This window comes from Plecotus auritus (assembly GCF_963455305.1).
Source record: "Plecotus auritus genome assembly, chromosome: X".
NCBI classification, from domain to species: domain Eukaryota; kingdom Metazoa; phylum Chordata; class Mammalia; order Chiroptera; family Vespertilionidae; genus Plecotus; species Plecotus auritus.
In genome coordinates, this window is record NC_137784.1 from 43,555,662 (window position 1) to 43,583,554 (window position 27,893).

At 41.4% G+C, this 27,893-nt stretch overlaps 1 protein-coding gene across 1 annotated transcript in view; it reads right to left on the bottom strand.

Moving 5' to 3' along the window:
* LOC308239277 (vascular endothelial growth factor receptor kdr-like) overlaps window positions 1-15,690 on the bottom strand; it is a gene marked incomplete at both ends in the record, with an annotated part of 686,009 nt that extends 670,319 nt beyond the window's left edge. The window contains one exon of the mRNA XM_080652065.1: window positions 15,612-15,690. Coding sequence (XP_080508191.1) covers window positions 15,612-15,690 — 79 coding nt within the window. The remainder of the gene's footprint in view (window positions 1-15,611) is intronic.
* Window positions 15,691-27,893: the final 12,203 nt, after the last annotated feature.

Sequence of the window (27,893 nt, forward strand, 5' to 3'; positions counted from 1 at the left end):
ATATTTGAATACACACACACACACACACACACACACACACACACGGTGGGAGAAAAGATTTACAGTTGTGAGTATACAAAACACAGAGTTTATTCTTGTATTATTATTTATTATTGTATAATCTTCCATACAAACATCTGTAAACCTACTTTTGCCTCACCCTACATATCTATATATCCACAGATACTGGATGGACACCAAACTATGTCATATGAGAAATAGTTGAAGGACAAAGGATTCTGTTTCTTTAGCCTAAAGAATGTAAGACTCAGAAAAGCTATGATCGATTTCCTGATTTGAAATTGAAAATAGAGGTTCCTAACAGAACCTTAAAATTCCTCTAAGCCTGGACATCCTGTTGTTTTGTAATTACCTGGGTATCGAATATTGACCTCTTGCCAGACAACAACCAGCTTCTTTGGCACCTGCTGGAGTGTTTCCCTCGTGCTCTAATGCTGCTAATATTATAGACCAGACCAGTAGACTTTGCTCCTATAAGAGTTAATTTAGAATACAGCACTTCTGCTCAAGTTTGAAACAATAGGAGCCTAGCTGAGAAAAGCTCTGGCTGTTGAAATTTTATTCTGTAAGCATTATTACCAGACATAATAGAAGCAGTTTAGCCAGAACATCATTTCCTTCTCTGTGGTGACAAAGAATAGACTCCACTGTTCATGATGAGAGAGCTGGGTTTCTCCTTCTTTTCCTACCATTTAAAAGAAAACAATAGCCAATCCAAACACAACCGGCCTTTTCACTCCTATACCATCACACCCCTAAAGTCAATAACAACAAAGGCTGCCAGTGGTTTTCTAAGAAAATAGAAACTTTTCATACACTGCCTGCTATGATTCTGGAAGGAAGCCCACTTGGTCAAATATTTTCATGTCCCAGTCCCCTCCATCTACCCTGTCTTGGCACTAAAGGGCATTTTTAAGCAAGAAAGGACTATTTTCACAGCATGCAAGAATTGGTTTTTATTCTGTAAAACCTACAGAAACTGAAGACCAGATTGGCTGCATAACTTATCTAAGATCACATGGATAATGCCAAACTGACAGCCTCACTAAAGTCAAGATTTCCAAAGTCAGTGTGCCCCACCTTTTCCCAGTGCAGGAAGGAAGCCTGGTGTGGGAGAAGCCAGATGGATAATTAAAACAGGAAAAAGATTGTTCCCTGAGGAAACTCTCCGCTACTTGATTTTCCACATGTTGGGAGGTGAAGTAGGGGTAAGATTTCAGATCGTGAAAGGGTCTGAGCAAGGAAGTGCCAAGGAATTTGGCCTTAATCATGAAGGCAGTGAGGAATCATTGGTAGCTCTTGATACAAGAAGTGCCATGATGAAAATGGTGATTCCATATTATTAATGAGTGTGGTATATAGGTAAAGTGGAAAAGGGAAGAACAAGAGTCCATTGTAAAGATGATTTACATTGCATCTTGAAGTACTTAGTCTGAGCAAACACTGTATATGCTCATGAAGTCTGAGAGGTACATGTGGTCTACTTTTGACACCTGAAACCTGTACTTATATGATCATCATGACATCCTGTGCAAGCAAAACACTAAACCTCTTGAGTCTTATCTAAAATGGGGTAGAATTGTCATGAGGAGTGCTTTGTAAATGATGAAGTACTAAACAATTAATAATTATTATCTGTCTATTTTTCTTCTGTCTACAGAAAAATAGAAACACTAAATAAAGTAACTTTGTATCAGACCATCTGCCAGGTTCATCCTTATCTCTGGGCTGAGATGACATAAGGGAGTGGGCTGATGATGAAAAATAGACCTAAGCGAGATAACTTGGAGTTTTGCTGAGGCTGACAAGTAACTTGAGCTTGTTCTCTTCATGTCCCCATCTCTAAAGTCAATACACAACATTTTCCAGGTTTATGGTTCTCAAATTTGGGCACTTATACAGGCAAAGGTTCATCATTAGAATGTAGATTCGGGGGAGGATGAAGATGAGGTTTGCGCTTTTAAATTTTTTTGAGTGCAAATACCAAACCAACATCAACAGATTCTAAAATTTCAATGACAACCAGTCTTATTTGTGGTTTTGTTTTTCTTTTTTGTTGTGAAAATAGAAGGATTTTTATAATTAGTGTATGATTGAAATTTTTGGAATCTCTATGTTACGAAGCAAAAAGTTTTTGCCTAAATTAATAGGTTGCAAAAATAGATGCATTTCAGGTTATGGTGTATTTACACAATTATATATTACAAAGCAATAAGAAGGAATGATCTATGGTTACCCACCACAGTTTGGATGAATATTTAAGAATAAAAACGCTAAAGAATATGTACTGATTGTAATTCAATTTATATAAAGCAGAAAGCCCAGCAAAACTAATTTATACTATTAAAAGACAGGATAATAATTACATTTTGGAAGATTGTGTTGAGAGGGGTCAGAAGAGCCATTTCTGGGGTACAGTAATGTTCTGTATTTTTATTTGGATGTTGATTATATAGGTGTATTCAATTTGTAAAATTGACCAAACTGTATTCTGTGTGTACACTTTTCTTCATGTACATTATACTTCAATAAAAGTTTTAATGACTCAGGCAGCCCTGTCCTACAGGAATAAAACAAGTAACATCTGCCAAAATTACAAGGAGGATGGATTCCAAAGCAAGAAGAAACCTCTGTGTAGTGCATCTCACTCCTTAGAATGCCAGAACCACACACTGTCCAAGCTTGGGAACAACCAAGTTCTCCATCTAAATACTAGAGTATAAATATGAGCACTAGTCACCTCCTCTTTCTGTGCCGTGAGTCCAAAGTGAATGAGCACCATAGTCAGTCCTGGAACTCAGTGTCCTAACTCCTAAGCCATTGTTCTTTGCATTGCACCACACTGCACACTGGTTCCAGAACTTTGCCTGCACACCAAATTACAAAACCTTGGTGACTGAAGGAAGAAAAGCTCCTTTATACACTACACAAAACTGGAGATAAAGCTCTTTGTCTATAGCAATTGTGAAGATCTAGAGAGAAAAATGTAAAAACTTTTTTCGCCACCCCCCCAACTTCCCCTTAAAAAAAAATATCAAAGCTTAAAATGGTTCCCAATTAAGTGATTAAGGTAAGTACTATAATTAAGTGATTAAGGTAAGTACTATAATTAAGTGATTAAGGTAAGTACTATAATTAATCCATGCTAATTGGATTCTGAGCTTCTTGAATGCTACATAATTATTAAACATTATAAAAGTTCTCTTGTGTACCGATTTCTGATTCCAGGAACCTGCTAAACTACATGGACATTAGCTCAGACTGAAGTTGTTTGCTCTGTTTCTAGAAAAGTAACAGTCCTCTTCCCTGTGCTCTCCACCTTCCCATGTCCTTCCATTTACCCACATGCAGCTCCAGAGCCCCTCAATATTTCTAGCTTTCTATCCCACCACTGGGCTTGTACTAGGAGAAACCACAGAAACTAAAGATTAGAGAATTTTAAAATAATATTAATAATGATGATAAACCAGGGTATGGAAGAAAACAATGAAAATGGATTTTGTAAAGAAGTATATGGATAATTACAAAAAAAATACTGTGGCTCTCTCTGTCAGCATTTGACTCACGGGAGGAAAAGATAATGGTTCCTGAGACTGATGGCAATGGAACTCACATGTCCTGAATTGGCATTGACAATGGCAGAGCAACTTAATGGCTCTCCCATGGCTTTCTCTGGTGAGACCAATTGATGTAAACATGACTTTTTTAGCTCGAGGCTTGGTGCCCAGGCATGATGTGGTCTAATGATGGGCAGTATTTATTGTAGGTATTCCATCTCAACAAGTGTGGCCAGGCAGGGGCAAGTAGGAAAAATAATCAAACCTAACACAGGTTCTTCTCATCTCTCCAAAGATTGGGGAGCTTAAGATCCTGGGTTCTCAGGCAATTAACCTAATGGGACATAGGTGACATGATAATATGCAGATCATGAAGTTAATGAAAGCTCTGATTAGTGAGCATGCCACCTAAAATGTCACTTCCTCCATTACCACCTCTGAAAATGAAAGGAAGGGGATTCTCCTACCCTTGTAGAAGGGGCTCTGGAATTTAGACCATCCTTTTCTCTAGGTCTTGGTGTACTTCTATGTAATATAAGCATAGTTCTTATGTCACCAAAGTCTTATGAAAATTAAGCAATGTAATCCGATTTATAACTACAGATTTTTAAAATAAAATATGTAATGATTTAGTTACTGAACTACAAATGCAATTTCATACAATGTCAAGAATTAGCAGTCAGGGGATGCACATCTGTCCAGTTCCAGCTCTGCCAGTAACTGTAAGATATTGCATAAGTTGCCTCCTCACTCTGAGTCACAAATTTCCCCATCTAAAAAAAGCAAAGATCTGAGTGATTCTACTCATTCTATTAGCAGTATTTCTAGATAACCTACTATGTTCCCTGAAAATACTATATTATTTTACTTATATGTGAAATTTTAAAAATAAATCAAATGAACAAGCAAAACAGGAAACATATTTATAGATACAGGAAACAAACTAGTGGTTATCAGAAGGGGAGGTTTTGGGATGGATGAAATAGATAAAGGAGACTAAGAGGTATAAACTTCCAGTTATACAATAAATAAGTCATGGGGATGTAATATACAGCATAAAGAATATATTCAATAATATTATAATAACTTTATATGACAAATAGTAATTAAACTTAATGCCATGATCACTTCATAATATATACATATATTGAGCCACCATGATATACATCTGAAACTAATAGGACATTATATGCCAATTAAACTTCAATTAAAAAAATTCTGTCATATGCTACAAATGGATTAACCTTGACTACATTATGCTAATTAAAATAAGCCATTCACAGAAAGACAAATACTAAATCATTCAACTTATATAAGGCATTTAATGTAGTCAAAATTATAGAAACACAAAGAAGAATATGACTAATAGGAGCAGATAGGAGAAGGAAATAGGGAGTTCTTGTTTCAGTTTTATAAGATGAAAAAATCCTAGAGATCTGTATTAGAAGTGTGCATTAATGTACTATATACTTAATATGGCTAAGATGGTAAATTTTGCTATGTGTTTTATACCACAATAATAAAAACAAACATGTTTTAAAAAGAAAGAAAAGAAAACCTGCTGAGCAGAAGCCAGACACAAAAGAGCACATACTGTATGATTGCATTTACATGAAATTCTAGAATAGACAAAACTAAGCTATAGAGGCAGAACACAGATCAGTGGGCTGGGGTGAAAGAGGAAACTGACTATTAAAGGCCACAAAGAAACTTTCTAGGATGATGAGCATCATTTATATCTTCATTGTGGTGGTGGTGGCTATTTGGATATACACATTTGTCAAAATTTATCAAACTATACATTTAAAATGAGTGTGTTTTATCATATGTATATTTTACCTCAGATAAAATTAAGTTTGAAAAGCCAAAAAAGGTGAAGTTTTGATTGCCACCTGTTCTATCCTGTAGCCTAGGGGAACAGATATCTAAACTCTTCTCATCCCCTATGGTGAACTTGCATTTTGGGACAATTTTTTTTCTTTTTATTGAAGTTGACCTAGAGAAATCCAATCCATTATGATCCTCCATTGTTATATTTCTATTATTTAGAAAAATGAGAAATAAATATAACCCCTACCTCATCCCTAACATAACATTTGGAAAGAATTACACATGCTGTTAAATTCATTTATAATAAATGTCCCCACCATTTTTGTACCTGAGAAAAGTCATTTTCTAAGCCTGCTTAAAAGTTTTACATCTACTTATATAATACTAATACTTTTAGTTTCTACCAATTTGCATTCTTATAATCTAACACCCCTGATTCCAATAAGTGATTGTATCTCCTAATAAAATAAACTATCACAATTTTTACTGTGTTTGTTTGAAATTGTCACCACCCATGAAGATTGGATAAAATCCTCAAATATGATCCCAAAGCAGATGGTGCTTTCTTATTACAATATTGGAAATTCAGGAGAAGGAAAGAGAAGGGTAATAAGAGAACACTAAAAGATACAGAGGAGGGAGAGTGAAATAGAGGAGAACTCAATGCTTCAAAGCAGCAGAACACTTCAAAGATCATCTCTAGTCCAATTCTCTCATTTTAAAGATAATGAGACTGAGGCTCAGAGAGGGCAACAGACACTTTCCATCACACAATGAGTACTTGATGTAGCTAGGCCCAGAATTAGGTTATCTGGAACCTAAAAACAATACTCTTTGCACCATTAATGCAGCCTGGATGAAGGTGGCCTAAAAGTTTTTGCAAGAAAAGAATGGGAAAGCAGAATCAGAAGGAAACTAAGAAGCACTGGAGGGGATAATAGTACAAGAAAATAGAAGAAAAGAAAATTGGCCAGATAGTACAAGGGTCAAACTACCTTTCCCCCTTCTCCTAAACAATCTCTGCTCATGGGCAAACATCCTCATTTACTTCCTTGACAGTGACTTTCCCACAGTTATGAAAGAACACAGGAAGATCTAAGGAAACCTATTTGGAGAAGCAAAGCTAAAGTGGGTAGGATCTCAAAATATACTTAACATGCATAGATTTCCTTCCCATCCAGAGGTGCCAGACAGACTGGGGCCAAATTTGGATCTGTCTATGGTCAGTGACTGCCCTGAGGTTGGAAAGAGCCAAGGAATAACAAAGAGCTACAAGTTCACCTCTCAGAGATAAGAATCTTTCCCACTTATTCACCCCTTCCTCTGCTCACTGCTATGGTGGTCCAGCCATAGCTTTGAAATTCTCCTTCCCCTTCAAAACACTTTATTATTAATTATTGGGGGAAAAGCAGAGGGGAGTTAATTGAGTATCAAGCCACACTCAATTTATTAGAATAAAGAAAATCAAGGTAGGGAAGAGTTGCAAGTTGATCAGGAGGATCAAGAGAAACGATTCCAACAGTGCAGCCTAGTGCTTAAGAACATAAATTAGAACATGATTAAGAACATGAGCTAGACTGCATCCATTCAAATTATGCCTACCACTTACAAGCTGTGTCCAGGGCCAGTCACTCTGCTCCTTTGTGTCTCAGTTTCTTGACATGTAATAAGAAATAATAATACTTCCCTAAGAAACTGTTGTAAGGATTAAATGAGCTAATAAAATGTTTAATTTATTTGAAAAGATAAATGCACCTCTATGTTCATTGCAGCATTATTTACAGTGGCCAAGACAAAGAAACAAATGAAGTGTCCCTCAATAGAAGATTGCATAAAGAAGGTGTGGTACATATACACAATGGAATACTACTCAGTCATTAAAAAGATGAAATATTGTCATTTGCAACAACATGGATGGATTTTAAGAATATCATGCTAAGTGGAATCAGTCAGGCAGAAAAAGTCAAGAACCATATGATTCCACTAATATATGGGCTATAAAATTGAAAGCAACAACTGAACAAACAAGAAAAACAAACAAAAACTCAGACAACACAGACAACAATATGGTGGTTACCAGAGAGAAAGGGGGTGTAGGGGTAGTAAAGGGTAAAGGGTGTCAAATATATGGTGACAAGAGAAGATTTGATGTTTGGTAGTAAACACATAATGCAATCTACAGATGATGTATGATAGAATTGGACACTTAAAATCTATATAATCTTATTAACCAACTAGAGGCCCAGTGCACGAAATTCGTGCATGGGGGGTGTCCCTCAGCCCAGCCTGCACCCTCTCCAATCTGGGATCCCTCTCACAATCCAGGACTGCTGGCTCCCAACTGCTCGCCTGCCTGCTTTCCTGATTGCCCCTAACCACTTCTGCCTGCCAGCCTGATCACCCCCTAGCCACTCCCCTGCCAGCCTGATTGATGCCTAACTGCTCCCCTGCCAGCCTGTTTGCCCCTAACTGCCCTCCCCTGCAGGCCTGATTCCCCCCCCAACTGCTCTCCCCTGCAGGCCTGGGTCCCCCCCAACTGCCCTTCCCTGCAGGCCCAGTTGCCCCCAACTTCCCTCCTCTGCCGGCCTGGTCACCCCTAACTGCCCTCCCCTGCAGCCTTGATCGCCCCCAACTGCCCTCCCTTGCAGGTCTGGTCCCTCCCAACTGCCCTCCTCTGCTGGCCATCTTGTGGCGGCCATCTTGTGTCTGAATGGGGGCAGCCATCTTTGACCACATGGGGGCAGCCATCTTGTGTGTTGGAGTGACAGTCAATTTGCATATTACTCTTATTAGATAGGATAGAGGCCTGGTGCATGGGTGGGGGCCGGCTGGTTTGCCCTGAAGGGTGTCCCGGATCAGGATGGAGCTTCCCTTGGGGCAAGGAGCGGCCTGGGCGAGGGACCTGTGGTGGTTTTCAGGCCAGCCATGCCCCCCGGAGACCCAAGCGGAGGCCCTGGTATCAGGGATTTATTTATCTTGTATAATTGAAACTTTGTAGTGGAGGCCAAGGCAGGCCAGGGCTGTGGGAGCTTGGCTTCCTCCATTGCCGGGGAAACCCAAGCCTCATGCTCACTCTGTGGCCGCAGCCATCTTGGTTGGGTTAATTTGCATACTCGCTCCTAATTGGCTGGTGGGCATGGCTTGTGGGTGTAGTGGAGTGATGGTTAATTTGCATATTACTCTTTTATTAGATAAGATATCATTCTAATAAATTTAATAAAAACTAAGATAAAGTATTTAAAACAATACCTGGCATATAGTAAACACTTAATAAATGTTAACTCATTTTCATATTTAGATCTCTGCAGGAATATTAAGGGGACAGTGAAGCTAATTATATTCTGCATGGCCCAAAGTATGGGTTTAGATTTTTAGGATTAGTGTGTGGTAGCCCAGGGAGATAAGGTCTAAATTGAACATAAGGAAGATCTTTTAATAATCAGAGTTTTCCTAAGGTGGAATAATCTACCTCCTAAGCTAGTGATGTACAACCATAAACTGGACAACTACCTGGCAAGATGGTAATATAAGAGTTAGATAAAGGAAGGACCGGGTTTTAAATGCTCTTCATAGTCTCTTACCTCTAGCCAGGAGAGTCCATTGTTTCATAAGGCTAATAAGAAATAGCTCATATCACCAAACAGGGAGCTGGGATCCAAGTAGAAGTGAGAAAATGCAGTCTCCATTGGAGAAAGATCTGTATGGTAGCCAGACACACCAGTGCTGCCAGCATCAAGAAATTCCACCCCTACTTAATCATTTGAGAAATCCTGAAAGAAGACAGAGAGCTTTTTGCCTATGTCTTTGTTAAAATAATCTTTGGAAAAGTATAGCTAGGAAACCACATAATTTCAGACTGGGCCTAAAGAATACAGAGCAGTACTGAGACCTAGATGTGTGAATGCCTGTTAGATATTCTTTAAAACAAATTAAAAGGAAATATTCATTTTACCAGATCAATGCCATAATACTAAATATCAGGTGTATAATTCTAGCCAGATTTCTAGAGATGCCAATAAGTTTGGGCAATCTCCTCCTCTCTAGGCCTAACTGTAACCCAAGGGGATGAGACGAATGGGCTTTAAATTGGGCTGATTATATTATTTACCATCAAAACTGAGAAATCATTAATAGTCAGTGTCAACAGGTAACACTGGGCTGTACTGGGAAAACTGGGATGTATGGTCACCCTAAGGATGACAGTGCAGCTCTGACCATCTGAGGCCATATAACTCTATAAGTGGGACAAGGAATCCAAATATTTTACGTATCTCAGGATTTCAGAACAAATGTTTGACTCCTAGATGGTTGCAAGAACATTGGTGGCACTTTAAATGCCAAGTTGATAAATTGGAACCTTACTATTTAAAGGAGCTCACCCCAGGCCCCTTAGATATGTTACATTATCTACTTAGAAAAGGAAAAGGAAAAGGCAGGGTTAACTTCCTAAGATTCTCTGCTCCTTGGAGATTACAACTACCCTGGAAATGATGTCTGAGAGTCATGAACTCTCAGAAATTGGAAAGCCCTTGAGATAATCTTGTATTCCAGTGTGCTTCCATTTATTTTCTTTTTCATTTTAGTAGTTGGATCATCATATTAACCTCAACTCTAAACTCAATATCCTATATAATAAAAGCCTAACATGCAAATTATCCCCTCAGGTGGTCATTTGACCGCTTGCTATGACATGCGCTGACCACCAGGGGGTGGCGCAGAACATGGCGGGCATTGGTGATGGGCTGCAACCTCTTGCCAGCTACCTGGGGGCAGGGGTGATGTGGATCTAGGTGCAGGGAAAATGGGGAGTGTCCACCGAGCTTGCTCTCACTCCCCCTGCTACCCTCCCCCAGGACGCCAGGGCTCACACACTGGGGAAGCCCCCCAATCCCCCCCACTTCCCCGCTTCCCTCCCCCCACCATGCTCAGGGGAGGACCCCACCCCGCACCCAAGTGGCCTCTTCCAGGTGAGCAAGGCAGCAGCCTCTGGGACCACAGCAGCCGGTCGGGTCCCCCGTGGGTTCACGCAGGAGCCAGTCTGCGAGGCCAGCTGGGAGAGAGTGTGCTGCCCACCTGGCTTCAGTGCAGTGCTGCTGGGCAGCCCAGAGGCCTACACTGCGTCCTGGCCCACAGCATCCAGCTGCGCTCACTGCATCTCCGTGTGGGCACTCGGGGGCCGTGACAAAGGTGGAGGGGGGCGTGTGGGGGCCCAGGGGCTCAGGTGCTGCCCAGGGCCCAGAGGTCACCTGGGACCTGCCATTCCATGCTAGATGCTCATGCTTCGATTGCCGGCCAGGCCTAGGGACCGCACCCATGCACAAATTTTGTGCACTGGGCCTCTAGTATAAAATAAATAAGAGCAGAACTTCTCTGGTTGAAGGGTGTACAGGTAGAAAGACCAAATCCTGACTTACTTGGCCTCCCCCCATTCCCATATCTGAAATCCTAGAGGCCAGCATTGCACAGTTCAACAGTCTGACCTGATTTCAAAAACACCAGGCCAAATCCAAAGAGCTGGCTTTGCATACAAGATATGTGGAATGCTAAGAACTGTGTGCATGAGACTGTGAAGAGCATTTTACAAAAAGGCAGAGAGGAAGGACAATAGGAAAGCCTATACAAATTGAGGAACCTCTACAAAGTTGGACAAAGATTTCCAAACAGAGACACTGGAGCTATCAAATACAAGAAAGAAATTAGGGATTTTGAAAACCTTACCATCCCAATCACTAAGCCTCTGCTCCCACTCCACCTGTCATTCAGACTCAGTGTCCTGTCCTTTTGTATCCCTAAACAAAAGAAAGTAAGTCCAAGAACTTAAATTTAGCTTGATCTTAAATATTCCAGCTTTTTTCCCTTTTGGGAAGAGGTCCATTAGGTTCACTCGTAGAAAATACTTGATTTTCCAAAGGATTTCCAATTAGAGATCAGTGTCTGAGCCATTATGATTCAGATAGTTCAGGGTACCACCATGAAAATGACACCTACCTCTGAGGACCAGCTAACTTCCACATTGGCCTTTTGAAATAGTGGAGAGACAGATACATAGTGGTATCCTTCCCTTGCAGGCACCACAATTTTTCTTCATAAAATCTCTATGATCATATTTCAGCTACTTTTTCTTAACAACTTCTCTTCTGCCTTAGGATTTTAATAAACTTCACTTATATGTATACGTAGCAAGTGCTATTTCCTGGGATCACAAAATCCTTTAATAACAAATAGGAAATCTGAGACCCCACAGAGCTTTCCCAAGATCTCTCTTCCTCCAATCGTTTTTATCTTTACTCTTTCACATCATTACCAGAGAACCTAGCATGGAGTGAAAATTTCATCAGATAATAAAGTTGTTTTCTTTTTTGTTTATTTCTTGGCTGGAGCCTCTTGCTCCCTAAATTAATTAAGCCATTAACATACAGACATGGGCAGAAGTAGGTTTGCAATTGTGCATACACGAAACACAGAGTTTATTCTTATATTATTATCCTATCTAATAAAGAGAGAATATGTTAATTGACTGTCACACCCTCAAAGACGGCAGTGCCCACAGCTACAAGATGGCGGCACCCAGTCCCTTCAGCCCCCCAGCTGCCCAGGGCTGGCCCGAGGTGCAGGCAAGCCTTGGATGGTGGCTGCCCAGCTTCTTGGGGATGCCTGAGGCTCAGGTAACCAGGACAAGCCCAAGGGACGACCAAATGACTGAACAAGCAGGCTGCGTGGGGTGACCAGATCGGCAGGGGGGCCATGAAGGGTGACCAGGCTGGCAGGGGGGGCAGTTGGGGTTGACCAGGTCAGCAGGGGGGGGGCTGTTGGGGGTGACCAGGCTGGCAGGGGGGGGGGGGCAGTTAGGGGCAACCAGGCTGGCAGAAAGGGGTAGTTGGGGGCGACCAGGCCAGCGGGGGGGGGGGGCAGTTAGGGGCGACCAGGCAGGCAGGCAGGTGAGCAATTAGGAGCCAGCAGTCCAGGATTGTGAGAGGGATGTCCCCTGAGGGTTCCCGGATTGGAGAGGGTGCAGGCTGGGCTGAGGGGACCCCCCGCCTCTGTGCATGAATTTTATGCACTGGGCCTCTAGTTATTTAATAATTATTGTATTATTAATTTTTATTATACCTGTAAACCTACTTTGGTCAACCCCTATATTATATCCAGAGAAGGATGATTAAGAGAGAGAAGGGATTTAGAACTTCAAATATCTACATGAATACTACAGGGAAGAGGTAGGAACTTTATTCTTTGTAATGTTTTACTCCTTTTTGAATATTCCCAGTAATAGGGGATTCTCTGGCCCCCAAGTTAGCCCATTTCATTTGCAGCAGCTAAAATGGTTGGAATGTTCTTGTGTGTAAATGGACCTTCAAACACTTGTAGACAGCTTTCATACAACTTCCCACCCCATCTCAAAGAGCTTTTCCTTCTCCCAGCTAAAAGTCCCTACATTTTTTTTGTTCCTTAACTGAAAAATTTTCAAGAACCCTCTCCATCCAATTTAATCTCACATGAAAACATTGCACCCTGTCAGTGTCCCTTTGAGAATGTGGTGTCCAAAGTCAAGCTGCAGTACACCAGGTATAGTGTGACCAGTGAAAAAGAGAGTAGAATCTTTCTGGGTCTTTTCTTTTTTTTCTAGGTCTGAATACTATTTTTTTTAAGATCATCTATAATCAAAATATATGTTTTACTTGCCTGTAAGTTGAATATGTCAGCAATATAATATAGGTGCAAAAATCCCTATCTTTTGTCTTTTTCACAAATATGCATCTATAAGCCATGTCTTCCAATTATTTTTTTAAAGGTTTTATTTCCCCCTTCCTCTTGTCTTTAGAGGAGGAGCACCCAAAGTTACAAGCTTATATTTATATTTATTAACATTCTTAATGCCCTTTTGAATACCAATTTTATAACTGACCATATCTTCCTTCTTTTAATTGAATATTTTCTCATTATGCCACAAATATTGTCCTCCTACACAAGCACAAAATTATTGAATAGAATGAAGCCAACACCTAGTGTTTTTTCCTCCTTAGAAATTGTCCTCCAGACACATATCCATTCTAAAAATATATTTTATGTGTGCCCCTTAACCAGCAGTTCTGAGGCCATTTCGAACACTTAGAAGTCCCCCTAGGTCTAATCTCCATATTTCTCTACAGGAAGAGACTTTACTCAATTCCTCGGGAGACCCTAGTATTCTATTTCTCCAGCATTTCCCCTTTGTTTAAATTTCAGAATCCTACTGCAAAAGAAATTGCATTATTCTGCCAATCTTATCTTCAATGAACTAACACTAGTTCTAATGATTATGGATTTATCTTCTAGGAGTTTAGGAAATAAACTTGTAAATAATTAATTCTAGATTCTTACAAAGAGCAACAGCAAGAACAGAGGTTTTGTAATACTTTCCCTTCTTTTTGAAATACAGGACTACAACTGGCAGTCTCTAGATATATGACATCTCTGTGACTACTTAGTGACTATTTTCAGTGATTCATTACTTCACATCCACATGTTTTCTCAGTGCCCAGGGAAACCATTCTTCTAGCTGGGAGACTTACACCTAATTCCAGCAGTAAGGTGCTCTCTTTCCATCTCCAATCCACAGCAAATATCATAATAGTACCAATATTTGGTTTACTTTTTCTAATCTGATATTGTCTTTCTTCTTGACAAAAAATATGGAAGCCAAATACAAGTTTTTCCTCTCATTTACAATTAAAGAGCCACAGCTCAAGAGAATAAGGGAACACAGTGTATTTGTGGTAGGGGCAAGACTAAAGACCAGTTATTCATCTCTCTTTGGACTGTACCACAGATATCTCAAAAAAGAGTTGTTAAATGACTAACACATGATGTATTATCACCCTCATTATGTTGGAATTATCTCAATGGACCTTTGGAAGTCCTAGAGGTCCAAAGAATTTAAATACTTTGACCAAGAACATACAGTACACTTCCAGATTCTTACCGGTGATATAAAGTTTAGGTTCAACAGAAAGCCTGGAAAGAATGGGAGTGGGTATTACATTTCCAAGAACTGAAAACTGGATGATGGATGAAAATGCAGATGACAACTAAAAATAAGCTATTAAGATTTTCCAGTTGTGTCTAATGCCCACTGCCTTGTCCAAATCTAATACACATTGGGAATCAGCTGGGAGATCTTGGGTGGAAAGTTTGGCTCTGAGATTTTCTGAATACATTAGAGTCACAAGAGCTCTAAAGGCTGCAAAGTAAGCCATCTCCAGACTCCAGTACAGGCAGCTAATTACAGACAGGTGCTAATTGCAGTCCTGTTAGCAATTTCCACCATTTGGCCCTGTGGCAAAAGGTTGAGGATCCTCTTGGGTTTCCAGGCTGGAAAAGCAACCACTACCCAAAGCAGCAGGTGCCATCTACCAGAGCAGTCACTTCACCTACTTTTCCTTTTTAGGAAAGTGTACCAAGTCTGACCCAAAGAATGACTGCTGTGTTTAGTTGGGGCTTTCTCTGTTTTTGTTTTGCTGAGTTTTTCAAAATATAACTTAAAAATATTGGGGACAGACATCTTCAAGAATTATAAATGACAACACATTTGAAAAAAAAAAAAAAAGTACATCCAAAAAAGAAAGTAAATTGAATCCTCTGTCCCTTTCTTTTTTTCGAAGTACCCTCCAAAGGTCAGAGAAAGATTTCAAATGTGTATTTTCCCTTTAATTGATCAGTTCCTCACAATTTACGGACTTAATTTTAGGAATACAGTTTACACTCTGCCTAGAGGCTCTACCGGAGGAGGTATGGCTGTACAACAGAGGGGAAAATGCAATGCTACCTGTCCTGTAATAAATGAAGATATCACTCTCAGAAGGGAATTTTTCTAGATCTTTTGCAGCGAGTGTGTGTTCTCTGTTAGGAAAGTCAGCTAATAACTACCAACCATTACACGCAAAAATTCCCTGTCTCAGGCTTGGCCACCCTCGTCCTGGGGCCTCCTAGTTCCGTGCATCCAGGTCTGTTTCTCTTAGCTGGCCCACTGCTGGCCACGGAAGCTTCGAGCTATAGTTGGCTGCAGGTCTGGCTCAGAGGTGCGCCTGACAAGCCACAGGCCTTCATTGAGCTCTTATTCTTTCTGTGGCACCCCTGACCTGACTTCTTTCGCGTGAACTGAGAGATTGGAGCAGCAGGACCACACGCAGCGCTCAGTCAGCTGTGAGGCAACCAGTCGCTTACCTGGAGTCCCGAGCAGGGTGATCAGGAAGTGGGAAGCCAAAACAGTAAGGGCACCATGACCATGGCGGGGTGCAAACATCGTGGGGCACAGAGTGCAGTGCCAGGCTCTCACTCCCCCCTGAGTTATTTCGCTCCTCCTTCCTAAGAAAAAGGCAGGGAGTGGGGGGATCAATGATTTAAGATAAAGGATCTAAACTGTGTCCTCTGATTTCTCAACTCTGAATTCCGACCTTACCGCCCCTTCCAGGCCCCCTCCCTTGCTACTCTTTCAGCCTAGGGCCGCCCTCTTTCCCAGAGACCTCTCCTCTGGCCTCAGATTTACGGAGCTATTCTGAGCTATTCTGTGAGAGGAGCACAGTACTCTAGGCAGTCTCGCAGGAACTCTCGCTTTCTGCCTAACACCCTATCTCCTCCCAGGTCCACAATTCCCTGACAACCTTTGGTGGCAGGTGAGCTGTCCGGGTTCAGAGTGCCCCTACACCGAACCTGCAACTGGGGGAGTCGATGCTGGCACAAGTACCGTTCAGCTTCTCTGAGGAGCTCCCAACTTCTTTCTGCAACCCTGTTGAGAGGAGGCGGCAACGTTTGTCTCTGGAGGGAGGAAGTTCAGGACAAAGCGGGGGGGGGAAGGAGGGAAGAACCAGGAAAGGGAGGCTGGAAAGCTGCGTGAAAGATCCCAGAAGAGGCTAGTGCAGCTATCCAGGAGAGTGTCCCTAAGGGACTGATAGCCCTAGGGGTAAGCGCCTCAGTGTACTAGAGAGGGGGCATCTGATGGAGCTGCATTTCCCTTTCCTCCTTTCAGGAGCTGACCAGTTCCCTCCCCCACACTGACTTCTTGGCCTGAGTTTGGTACAGTATCCGGGAAGGATGTGGGGGGCGGTTCTTTCGGCAGGGAGAGGAAACACAGAGGTCAGCGCAAGTGCGCTCCAAGGAGAACAGTTCTGGAATTGGCCTCAAGCCTTCTGAGGCAGGAGATTACTGTCTGTTCAGAAGGTGAGGGCTGGGGCAAATGAGTACCGCAATCTGCTTTGGCCAGGCTGGGTAGGAACAGACAGAGAGAACAGCACTCTGAAGGCTGGAGAGGTTATGAGAATAGATTCTATTGAAGTAATTGGCAAGCAGCAAGGGACATGTGGTTGGAAGTGTTGGGGACTACAATGAGTGGAGAACCCCAGACTTCACGAGCCAGATGGATCCCTTACAGATCTCTAATCCTAAACCTCTGTTACAAAAGAGGAAATTGAGGCACAAAGAGGTCATTTGCCTTTTCTTGGCTAACTTGACAAGACACAGTGGATACCTGGACCAGAATGATTCTTTTTAATTTCTCTACTCCAATCTCTTCCCCATGAAGGGAGATTGGGTTGTGGAAAGAGGAGAGTGGGATATACACTGCCCCTGGGAACTTGGGGGAGAAGGAGACGCCCCAGGCTGACACTCTACTTCCACCTCCCTCTTCTTCCATTCCTTGAAACTGTGGAAATAAAATCCAAGTAGCCACCTGAATCCCTCACAAAGCTGGACTTGGGAAACAAGGGCTCTGCTCCCCACACCATTATTCTCCCTGGCAGGCTGCTGGCCAAGAGAAACTGAATCAGGGAAAAGATAAATAACTGACCTCAGATCACACACCTAGGAAGTGGTAGGCCTGGATTCATACTTAGATTTGCTTGATTTCAGAGCTCACATTCAAACCATTGAGATTATACATGTGAAAGTACTTTACCAATGTAAAGGATTAATAAAACCAGAAGCCTTTCAGAAGTTTCCCAATATAACCCTTTCATTTTATGCAGAAGGAAAAACAGAAGTACAGAGAAGGGAAAGGACATGTCCAAGATCACTCAGTGACTTAATGACAAGGCAAGGCTAGAACTGAAACCTTGAAGCTCAGTCCAGGGTCCTTCCTATTATAACATGCTTCAGTTCTCAGCTTTGTCTCTCATAGAGAAAATATTTGCACAGTAATTAGTCCATTGGGAATTATTTTATGAGTCTCCATTTTGGTGCTTACACTAGGAAGTGGTGGCCAAAAAAGGGTTGTGTACAATGAGCTAGATTATAAAACCAGAGGGAAAATTGAAAGGACTCAGTGAGATAAGAGATGAGTTGAAAAGCAGAAACCAAAGCTAGAGGAGAACATGGGCAAGATCATTCACATTATTATGGATTCAACATGGAGAAAGCCTGCTTGTGAAGTAAAACCAAGAGGCAGTCCCTTCCTTTGCTTCTGAAGAGATTGTGTGGTGATGCAGAATTATCCCAGGCTTAATTAGGTATCTCAGCTATCTCCTCTTCTCCCCAGCTGCCAAAAGGTCTGTCATACTTGTTAAATTATAAGCAATTAAGTAAGTAATAATAAAAATAAAGTTTGGAATGATTTTAATAGAACATGTTATGCTAGAGATAAATAAAGTAAATGGGAATGGCCTGAAGAGGAATGGCAAACTGTGATCATGCCTGATTTACATTTTCAAGGAGATATAAATAGCTAACCCATAACCAGCAGATAGAACTTCACCATAACCCCAAGAGATACTCTGGGCTATGATTGTGTTTCTCTTTAGCTAGAGATAGCAGCACAAAAAGGAAGGCATTTCAAAGTGACATTCAAAACAAGAAATATTTGGGAGATGGGTGACATATGTTCATGATAAAACTCACACAACTGTCCTACTAGTGTCTTTGCAAACAAGAAGAAGACAAGTAATAAAACCCATAGAAGAAAAAATAGGCAATAAGTTATTTGTCATTGGTCTTAGCAATATTCTTTTTGGGGCCTGTCTTCTAGGGCAAGGACAACAAAAGCAAAAATAAACAAATGGGACTACAAAGCTTTTGCATCAAACTACAAAGCTTTTGCATCACAAAAGAAACCATCAAAAAACAAAAAGGCAACCTACTGAATGGGAGAAGATATTTGCAAATGATATATCCAATAACAGATTAATATCTAAAATATACAAGGAACTCATATAGCTCAATATAAAAAACAAGCAGTCAAATTAAAAAATGGACAGAGGACATGCATAGACCCTTCTACAAAGAGGACATACAAATGGCCAACAGACACATGAAAAGATGCTCAAAATTACTAATCATCAGGGAAATAAAAATCAAAACCACAATGAGATATCACAACACACCTGTCAGAATGGACCTCATCAATAAATCAATAAACAAGTTTCGGTTACGATGTGGAGAAAAGGGAACCCTCGTGCACTGTTGGTGGCAATGCAGATTGTTTCAGCCACTATGGAACACAGTATGAAGTTTCCTCAAAAAATTAAGAATAGAACTATCATACAACCAGCATTTCCACTTCTGGGTACTTATCCAAAGAAATCCAAAACACTAATTTGAAAAGATATATGCACCCCTGTGTTCATTGCAATATTACTAATACTAGTCAAGATAGGAAGTAACCTAAGTGTCCATCAATATTTCAATGGACAAAAAAGCTATGGTGCATATAAACAATAGAATAATAATCAACCATAAAAAGAATGAGAGAAACCAAGATGGCGGCATAGGTAAGCACCTAAACTGCTGCCTCGCACAACAATTTCAAAACTACAACTAAAAGACAGAACAGACACCATCCAGAACCACAGGAAAGCTGGCTGAGTGAAAATTCTACAACTAGAAGGAAAGAGAAAAGCTCACAGAGAATTGGAGGTACGGCAAAGGGTCCTTGTGTGCGCAGAGAGGAAGGGCGGCTGAGAGCCTGGCTGACTTTCTCTGGTGGAAGGGGGAAGGAAGCCCCCGACCCGCACTGAACCCCAGTTCTGAATGCACTGAACCCCAGTTCCGGGCAAGCCCCTGGGGACCCACGCTCTTACTGGGGGGAGTCTGGACTCTCGGGCGGAGACTCAGGAGCCGGGGAAGGCAGAGGTCTGAAGGCGCGCGTTTGCCAGTGCGCACAAAGGCTGTGGAGGTTGCCACAGGCTTTCCCTAGTGGAAGGGAGTCAGAGGCTCCTGACTGCATGAACCCCAGTTCTGACTGCAGTGAACCCCAGTTCCAGGCGAGCCCCTGGGGACCCACGCTCTTTTTATTAAAAAATATATTTTATTGATTTTTTACAGAGAGGAAAAGAGAGGGACAGAGAGCTGGAAACATCGATGAGAGAGTAACATGGATCAGCTGCCTCCTGCACACCCCCCACTGAGGATGTGCCCGCAACCAAGGTGCATGCCCTTGACCGGAATCGAACCTGGGACCCTTCAGTCTGCAGGCCGACGTGCTATCCACTGAGCCAAGCCGGTTAGGGCTGGGACCCACGCTCTTGTGGGGGGAGTCTGGACTCTCAAGCGGAGACTCGGGAGCCGGGGAAGGCAGAGGTCTGAGGGCACGCATGTGCGCGCAAGGGCAAGGCTGACAGGAAGCCAAGACTGAGACTCCACCCCATCCAAGCTGAGCACAGAGGCTATTGCAATTTGGCAAGTTTAATCCTATAAGGCTGTCTCCAGCACCGAACTTCTCCCAGCATAGACACAGCTGATCCTTACAGCCAACTGGCCTGGAGGTCAATTCTTCCCAGTGATACCAACAACAATCAAGAACTACAACAAGGCTGTACACACAGTCCACAAAGGGGTGCACCAAGAGTGTCCACCTCAGTTTAACTGGGGAGGCAGAACCACTGGGCCATATAGGAAACCTAGCACACAAATCTACCTTACCAACTCAGGGAAGCAGTGAAAATGCGGCGTCAAAGAATCAGATCACAAACGAAAGAAATGGAGGAAAACAAATGACTGGATATAGAATTCAAAACCATGGTTATAAGGCTTTTCAAGAATATCCTAGAAAAGGCTGATAAATATAACGAGACCCTCGAAGATATGAAAAAGGACCAACTAGAAATTAAACATACACTGACTGAAATAAAAAATATTATACAGAGACCCAAAAACAGACTAGAGGAACACAAAAATCAAGTCAAAGAATTGAAATACAAAGAAGCAAAAAACACTCAACCGAAAAAGCAAAAAGTAAAAAAAAAAAAAAAAAAAAAAAAAAATCCAAAAAGTTGAAGATAGTGTAAGAAGACTCTGGGACAACTTCAAGCGTACCAACATCAGAATTATGGGGGTGCCAGAAGAAGAGAGAGAGCAAGATACTGAAAACCTATTTGAAGAAATAATGACCAAAAACTTTCCCCACCTGGTGAAAGAAATAGATTACAAGTCCAGGAAGCGCACAGAACCCCAAACAAATGGAATCCAAAGAGGACCACACCAAGACACATCATAATTAAAATGCCAAAAGCGAAAGACAAAGAGAGAATATTAAAAGCAGCAAGAGAAAAACAGTTAGTTACCTACAAGGGAGCACCCATACGACTGTCAGCTGATTTCTCAACAGAAACTATGCAGGCCAAATGGGAGTGGCAAGAAATTTTCAATGTGATGAATAGCAAGAACCTACAACCAAGATTACTCTACCCAGCAAAGCTATCATTCAGAATTGAAGGGCAGACAAAGAGCTTCACAGATAAGAAAAAGCTAGAGTTCATCACCACCAAACCAATATTATATGAAATGCTGAAAGGTATTCTTAAAGAAGAGGAAGAAGAAAAAAGTAAAGAGAAAAATTATGAACAACAAATACATATCTATCAACAAGTGAACCTAAAAATCAAGTGAATTAAAAACCTGAGGGACAGAATAATCTGGTGAATATAATAGAATCAGGGGCATAGAAAGGGAGTGGACTGATAATTCTCAGGGGGAAAGGGTTATGGGGGGTTCATGAAGAGACTGGACAAAAATCATACACCTATGGATGAGGACAGTGTGGGGGAGGTAAGGGCAGAAGGTGGGGTGGGAACTGGGTGGAGGGGAGCCATGGGGGGGAAAAGGAGAAATAATTGTAATAATCTGAATAAAGATTTATTAAAATAAAAAAATAAATAAATAAATAAAAAATTTTAAAAAATTAAAAAAAAAGAATGAAATCTTGCCATTTGCAACAACATGGATCAAACTAGAAGGTGTTATCTTCAGTGAAATAAATCAGACAGAAAGATAAATGCCATATGATTTCACTTATATGTGGAGTCTTTAAAATAAATAAATAAATAATAAACAAACAAACAAACAAAACAGAAATGAACTCATGAATACAGAGAACAAACTGATGATTGCCAGATGGGAGAGGGATTGGGGGTATGGGAAGATAGGTGAAAAGGATTGAAAAGTACAAATTGCCAGTATAAAAAAGTAGTCACAGGGATTTAGAGTATAGCATCGGGAATATAGTCAATCATATTGTGATGACTATATATGGTACCAGATAGGTGCTAGAATTTTGGGGGTGATTACTTCATAAAGTATATAAATGCCTAATCACTAAGCTGTACACATGAACTAATATAATACTGTATGTCAACTATAATTTAAAAATAAATAAGTAAAAATTTTTTTAAAAAGAGGAAGGCAAGTGATAAAGTAGTTCTGTACCTGTAACAGTTTTTGAGACTGAAAATGGAGGTCAGTCTTCCAAAAACATGTCCCTTCTAAGACTGGGTAACAGTCCTTCATACAGCAAGCCTTTCTTGAACACTACTGGGTTCTGGGTGTTAAGCCTAGTCATTACTCTAAGGATCTAGAAATGAGCAAAATACAACACTTACCCGGAGATACCATCTACAAGCCAGGACAAGCATTTTAGCAGAAAGTATTGCAAATGCTCCTCAAGTTACAATGGGATTGCTTCCTGATAAAACTATTGTAAATAAAAACTATCATAAATCAAAAATGTATTTAATACATCTAACCTACCAAAAATCATAGCTTAGCCTGCTTTGCCTTAAACATGTTCATTAGGCCACAGTTGGACAATTATCTTGAGTTCTTCTTCCCACCAGAAGCAGGGGACACAAAAAGTAGACATGATGACATGGGAAAACCCAAAATACAATATCTAAAAAACGGTGGCAACACAGTACAATGTAGAGTATTGATTGTTTATCTTTGTGATCACATGGCTGACTAAGAGCTGTAGCTCATTACCACTGCCCAGAATTACAAGACAGTATCAAACCAAATATTACTAGTCTGGGAAAAGATCAAAATTGGAAATATAGATTGGGGGGGATGAGAAAAGAGAAACTAGAGAACTTACATATTTATATGCATAGCCCATGGACACAGGCAATAGATGAGTAAAGACCTTACGTGTTAAGTAGGGGCTGGAAGCAGGGGGGTAAACAGGGGAGAGGATGGAAGATATCTGTAATACTATCAACAATAATAATACATATTTGAAAAACGTTAGAAGTATGGTTTCTTCTGAATGTTTTATTGCTTTTACACTATCACAAAATCATAACTTGAACCATCATAATTCAGGGACTGTCAGTTTTTGCCTTTCCTTCTTACACAATAATAAACTTTTGGAGCAGGACACATAGCAGCCCAGAATAATACATACTGCACTTCCTAGCATCTTTCGTAGATAGGATAATTATGTGGCATGTTTGGGGCAGTAAGATGTGAGCATTTATGTTACAGCTTTCAGGTCATGCCTTAAAAGGAAAAGGTATATATTCCTTCTTGTAACTCTTTCCCCTTCTCTCTGACTGGTGAGCCATACTGGGGAGGCATTCAGATGTCAGAAAACTTGTAGAGATGATAGAGCAAAAGATAGAAGGATGAGCTTATGTATTAGAGCCATCCAATCAGACCTGAACTGTTCATGACTAATCAGTATCTCAATTGACATATGGCCAGATAATTCTTTGTGGTACATTATAAGATTTTTTTTAGGATTCCTGGACTTGAATCACTAGATGTTACTAGAACTTCCTGCTCCAAGAGCCATCTCCAGACAAATACCTCCTGGGGACCCCTCATGGAGAACTACTGGCCTAGACTCTTATTTAAGAGAAAAATCAACTTCTATCTTATTTAGGCCAGTGTTAAATTGGGTTCCTGTCACTCATAGATACAGAAAAGAAACTGATGGTTGCTAGATGGGAGTGAGAGGTAGAGATCTGGGTGAAAAAGTTGAAGGGATTAAGAAGTACAAGTTGGTTCTTACCGAATTCTCATGGGGATGTAAAGTATAGCATAGGAAATATAGTCAATAATCGTATATAATAAAAGCCTAGGTGGTGTCGCATGACGTTGTCACTAGATGGCTGTCCCCATGTTGTCACAAGATGGCCACCACAAGATGGCTGCCACAATATGGGCACCACAAGATGGTCACCACAAATGGCCAGCAGGGGAGGGAAGTTGTGGGCAACCGGGCCAACAGGGGAGGGCAGTTAGGGGCAACCAGGCCAGCAGGAGAGGGCACTTGGGGGAGAGATCAGACCAGCCTGGGAGGGCAGTTGTGGACTGTTGGAAGCCACCCATTGCCTTCACTAGCAGAGAGGTGTGGACAAGGAAACCAGAAGGCTGGTCAACATTGAAGCTCTGAAAGGTCAGAACCAACCACCCACTATTTAGTTGAGACAATGGTAGCTAAAGCAACTTCCACCTTTTAGTTTTATGTAAATTCTTGCTGATTGGCTATTATTGGAATTGCCTGCCTAAAGGTGCCAGAATTAGATCATTGTCTCACTAACTAGAAAGATGTGGACAGGGAACCCAGAAGGCTGGTCAACCTTAATTGCTCTGAAAGGTCAGAGCTAATCACTCATTGTTTAGTTGAAACATTGTTAGCTGAAGCAGCCTCCACCTGTTAGTCTCATGTAAATTTCTGCTGATTGGCTATTATTGGAATTTCCTGCCTAAAGGCTATGGGTGTATCCCATAGTCTTAATAAAAAGGATAGCAAGGCCAGAGGGGGGTGTAGTCCTCTCTTGGGCTCCCACCTGGCCCCCTTATATTCCCAAATTAATACTTTTCTAGTCTCTTTCATTTGTGTGCAGCCTTCTCCAGAACCTGAAGCCTGAGCCACGCGGGATGTGAAAGGGGATCCCGCAACTGCCTCCCGAACGCAGAACATCTGGAGGAGATGATATTTTTCGCCTAGAGCGAAGGAGGAAAAATACACTGAGAAAAGGTGTGGAAAAAATTCACCGAGAAAAAGGTGAGGAAAATTCACCACACGCAAAGCCCACAATCAAGCTGCAGAGTCACGATCTGTAAGTAGGGTGGGAACATCTTTTTCAGCCAGGCTAATGGGGATGAATTAGATTATAAAATAATGTGGTTTCTTGTTCAAATTAAAATCTTAATTGGTATTTGGAATTTAAAACCTGTAATAAGAAATGAAACTCCACTGCTGAGACTGCCTCTGGTGTGGAGAAATTCAAAGGTGGCAGGAGAGGGCAGGGCTATCTGCTTTCCCACAATGAGATAACTTAAGGTTTCGTTTAAAAATTATAAAAGAACTTGCAGGGAAATGCAAATCTTCGCCAAATTGGGTGCTAGTTATTACTTTGGAAAGCGAAAAAGAAAGAAAAAATTTAAGGTCTGTTTATCTTTTAAGAATGAAAAGAAATTCAGCCAGATCTGTTGCTGAAATTTCCCCTGAAGTAAGCAGGATGTGGGGGAAGGGAGACACGTGGTGATCCAATACGGAAGCCCACTCTCCCAGTATGCTAATTTAAAGTTTCCTTTCTCGCCATGAAAAAGTCTTAAAAATTTAGAAATGTGTCTGGAATTTCTGTGCTTGCGTGGAGAGAACCTAGCTGTAAGACAGAATGCATGCATGGTCCAATTTTAGACATTTAGATTGTCTTCAGCTGGAATCTCTCTGCAAAAGCTATAGAAAATGAGAAACTCAGAACTGGTTCTTTTTCCTAAGAAAAACGGCGAAACAGTCTTCTCCTAAGAAATTCAAGTTAATTCCAGGAAAAGGATTCACATTTCCATAATAAAGAGTAGTTTTTAAAATGCTAATGAACCTCAGTCAAAGTTAACTTTTAAGGCCTTCAAGAAAATAAGTAAATTTGTCTCTGTTCTAGAATTTATCCAAAGTAAATGTTTTAAAATAATTATAATTGACTCTAGAATCTCAAAGAAATTGTTGAAATATAGATAAATAATGTATTAATTATAAAAAATCTAAATAGCCCAGGTGAGGGCTGGCTATGCCCTTTGTTAATGGAGGAAGGGGTAGACGCCCTTCCCCCAGCAGACAGGTAATCTAGTTTCCTGCCAGGAACCATCTTTGAAAAATGTGGTAATTTACATTCAAATAAACCAAACCTGGTTTTCCAGAGCTACTGTCAAATAAAAAGTAAAGTTTAAATTTCCCTCATAAAAAACTTAGAGGACAGGAGGAGACAAAATGGTGGCAGAATAAACAGACGTGACCTGAGCCTTGTCCTGGAGCAAATAGAGGGAGCAGCTGAAACGAGTGGAATCCAGCCTGAATTGGCGAAGGAGGCACAGCTGGTGAGACAGTTTGCAGCAGGGAAGGGCAGAGATCCCCCTGATAAAGGTAAAATCAAAGATCTGGGCAGTAGAATCTGCCGGACGTCTGTGCCCAGAAGGTCAGGGAGAAACTACACAGCGCCAAGCCGCATCCCTGAGGACAGGCAAAGTGTCTGACTGAAAAAAAAAGAAGGAAAAAAAAGGGTCCACGGGACTGGGGGAGGTAGTGGATTTTAGACCTTGGAGTCTAGATTTGGGATCTGAGGTCAAAGGCAGCCCTGAAGAGCTGCTGGACTGCGCAGTGCCGGCAAGAGAGAAACTTGCAGAGACTCGGTCCCTCCTCGTGCTGGGGCCTGCGCCTTTCTCCACTGAACCTAGTTCGTAGGACCTTTCGGATACAGACACTTACCTGTGGCTGAGGTGCAGAAGAAGGGGTGGAGTTGTGGAATCTGGGGAGAGTAGGCAGCGGACGGTCGAGGAGAGGTGGAAGCGAGTCTGGTGCTGAGTCATATCTAAGCACCCATTGCCATTTTCTCCTGAGAGATAGCCCCTCCCTCCAGTCTCCAGGCAACCAATATAGCCACGCCCAGATCCCACCCTGAATAACACCATGGAATCTGAATACTCCCTGAGGCCATAGAATCTGCCCTAAAGAGAAATCTTTAGAAGCTAGGCATCTCAATTGCACAGCTACACTGCCAGGGCCATTCAGAATGCTTCAGTGTGCCTTGCTGGCAAACTTACCACGGGTGCTCCTGTGAGCCGCCACTGGGAGTAAGTGCTTATCCACCACAGGTGCAGCAGCAAAATCTGAGTCTGCCCACCCCATAACTACAGAACTCTAGGCATCACAGTCACGCCTTTCCAGAGTGCAGGCCCCCTGAGCCACAACACCCTGACAGACAGTTCCTTGGTGCCACTGTGAGTCCCCACTGGGCACGCGTGATTTCAATTAAGGGTGAAAGACAGCAAAAATTGGGATACTCCCCTCCATGGCTGCTGACTTCTAGACACGGCAGTTGTGCCTCTCAAGCTTGCAGGCCTACATCCAGAGAAACCAAATAGCTGAAGTAGGGAGCTGCACTAGATGACCAAACCCAGGAAAACTGAGAGATTACACCAGTAGCACCATCACCAAAAGAAACTGGGTAGCAAAGCAATTGGATCTATAATTAAAACATTACAGGAAAACATGGGGAGACAAAAAAGCAATTCCCAAAAGAAAGAAAAAGAGGAATCACCAGAAAGGGAGTTAAATGAAATTGAGGCTAGCAGCTTGAATTCAGAGTAATGGTTATAAGGATGTTTAAACAGATGGATGACAAATACACACAAGTGAATGACAAATACAACTCAATGAGAACTATAAGTAGCTGAATAAGAATGTCACTAACATGAAAAGGAATCAAGAGGAGCTGAAGAACGACATGGCTGCAATAAAGAACACATTGGAAGGCTTAAACAGGAGACTAGAAGAGGCTGAGGACTGCATCAGCGAATTAGAAGACAAGGTAGGAAAAAACACACAAACACAGCAGCAACTGGAAAGAAGACTTAAAAAGCAAGAGGAGAGCCTAAGGGAGCTTTGGGACAACACAAAACGAAACAATATTCGAATAATAGGGATAACAGAAGGAGACGAAGAGAAGCAAGGAATAGAAAACCTGTTTGAAGAAATAATGACATAAAACATCCCTGATATTGGCAAGGAAAAAAACTATGCAAGTCCAAAAAGTACACAGAGTTCTAAACAAGTTGAACCCCAAAAGACCGACACCAAGACACATCATAATTAAATTGGCGAACACTAACGACAAAGTAAGAATCTTAAAGGCTGCAAGAGAGAGACAGAAAGTTACTTACAAGGGGTTTCCTATCAGAATATCAAATGATTTCTCAACAGAAACACATCAGGCCAGAAGAGAATGGAATGAAATACACAAA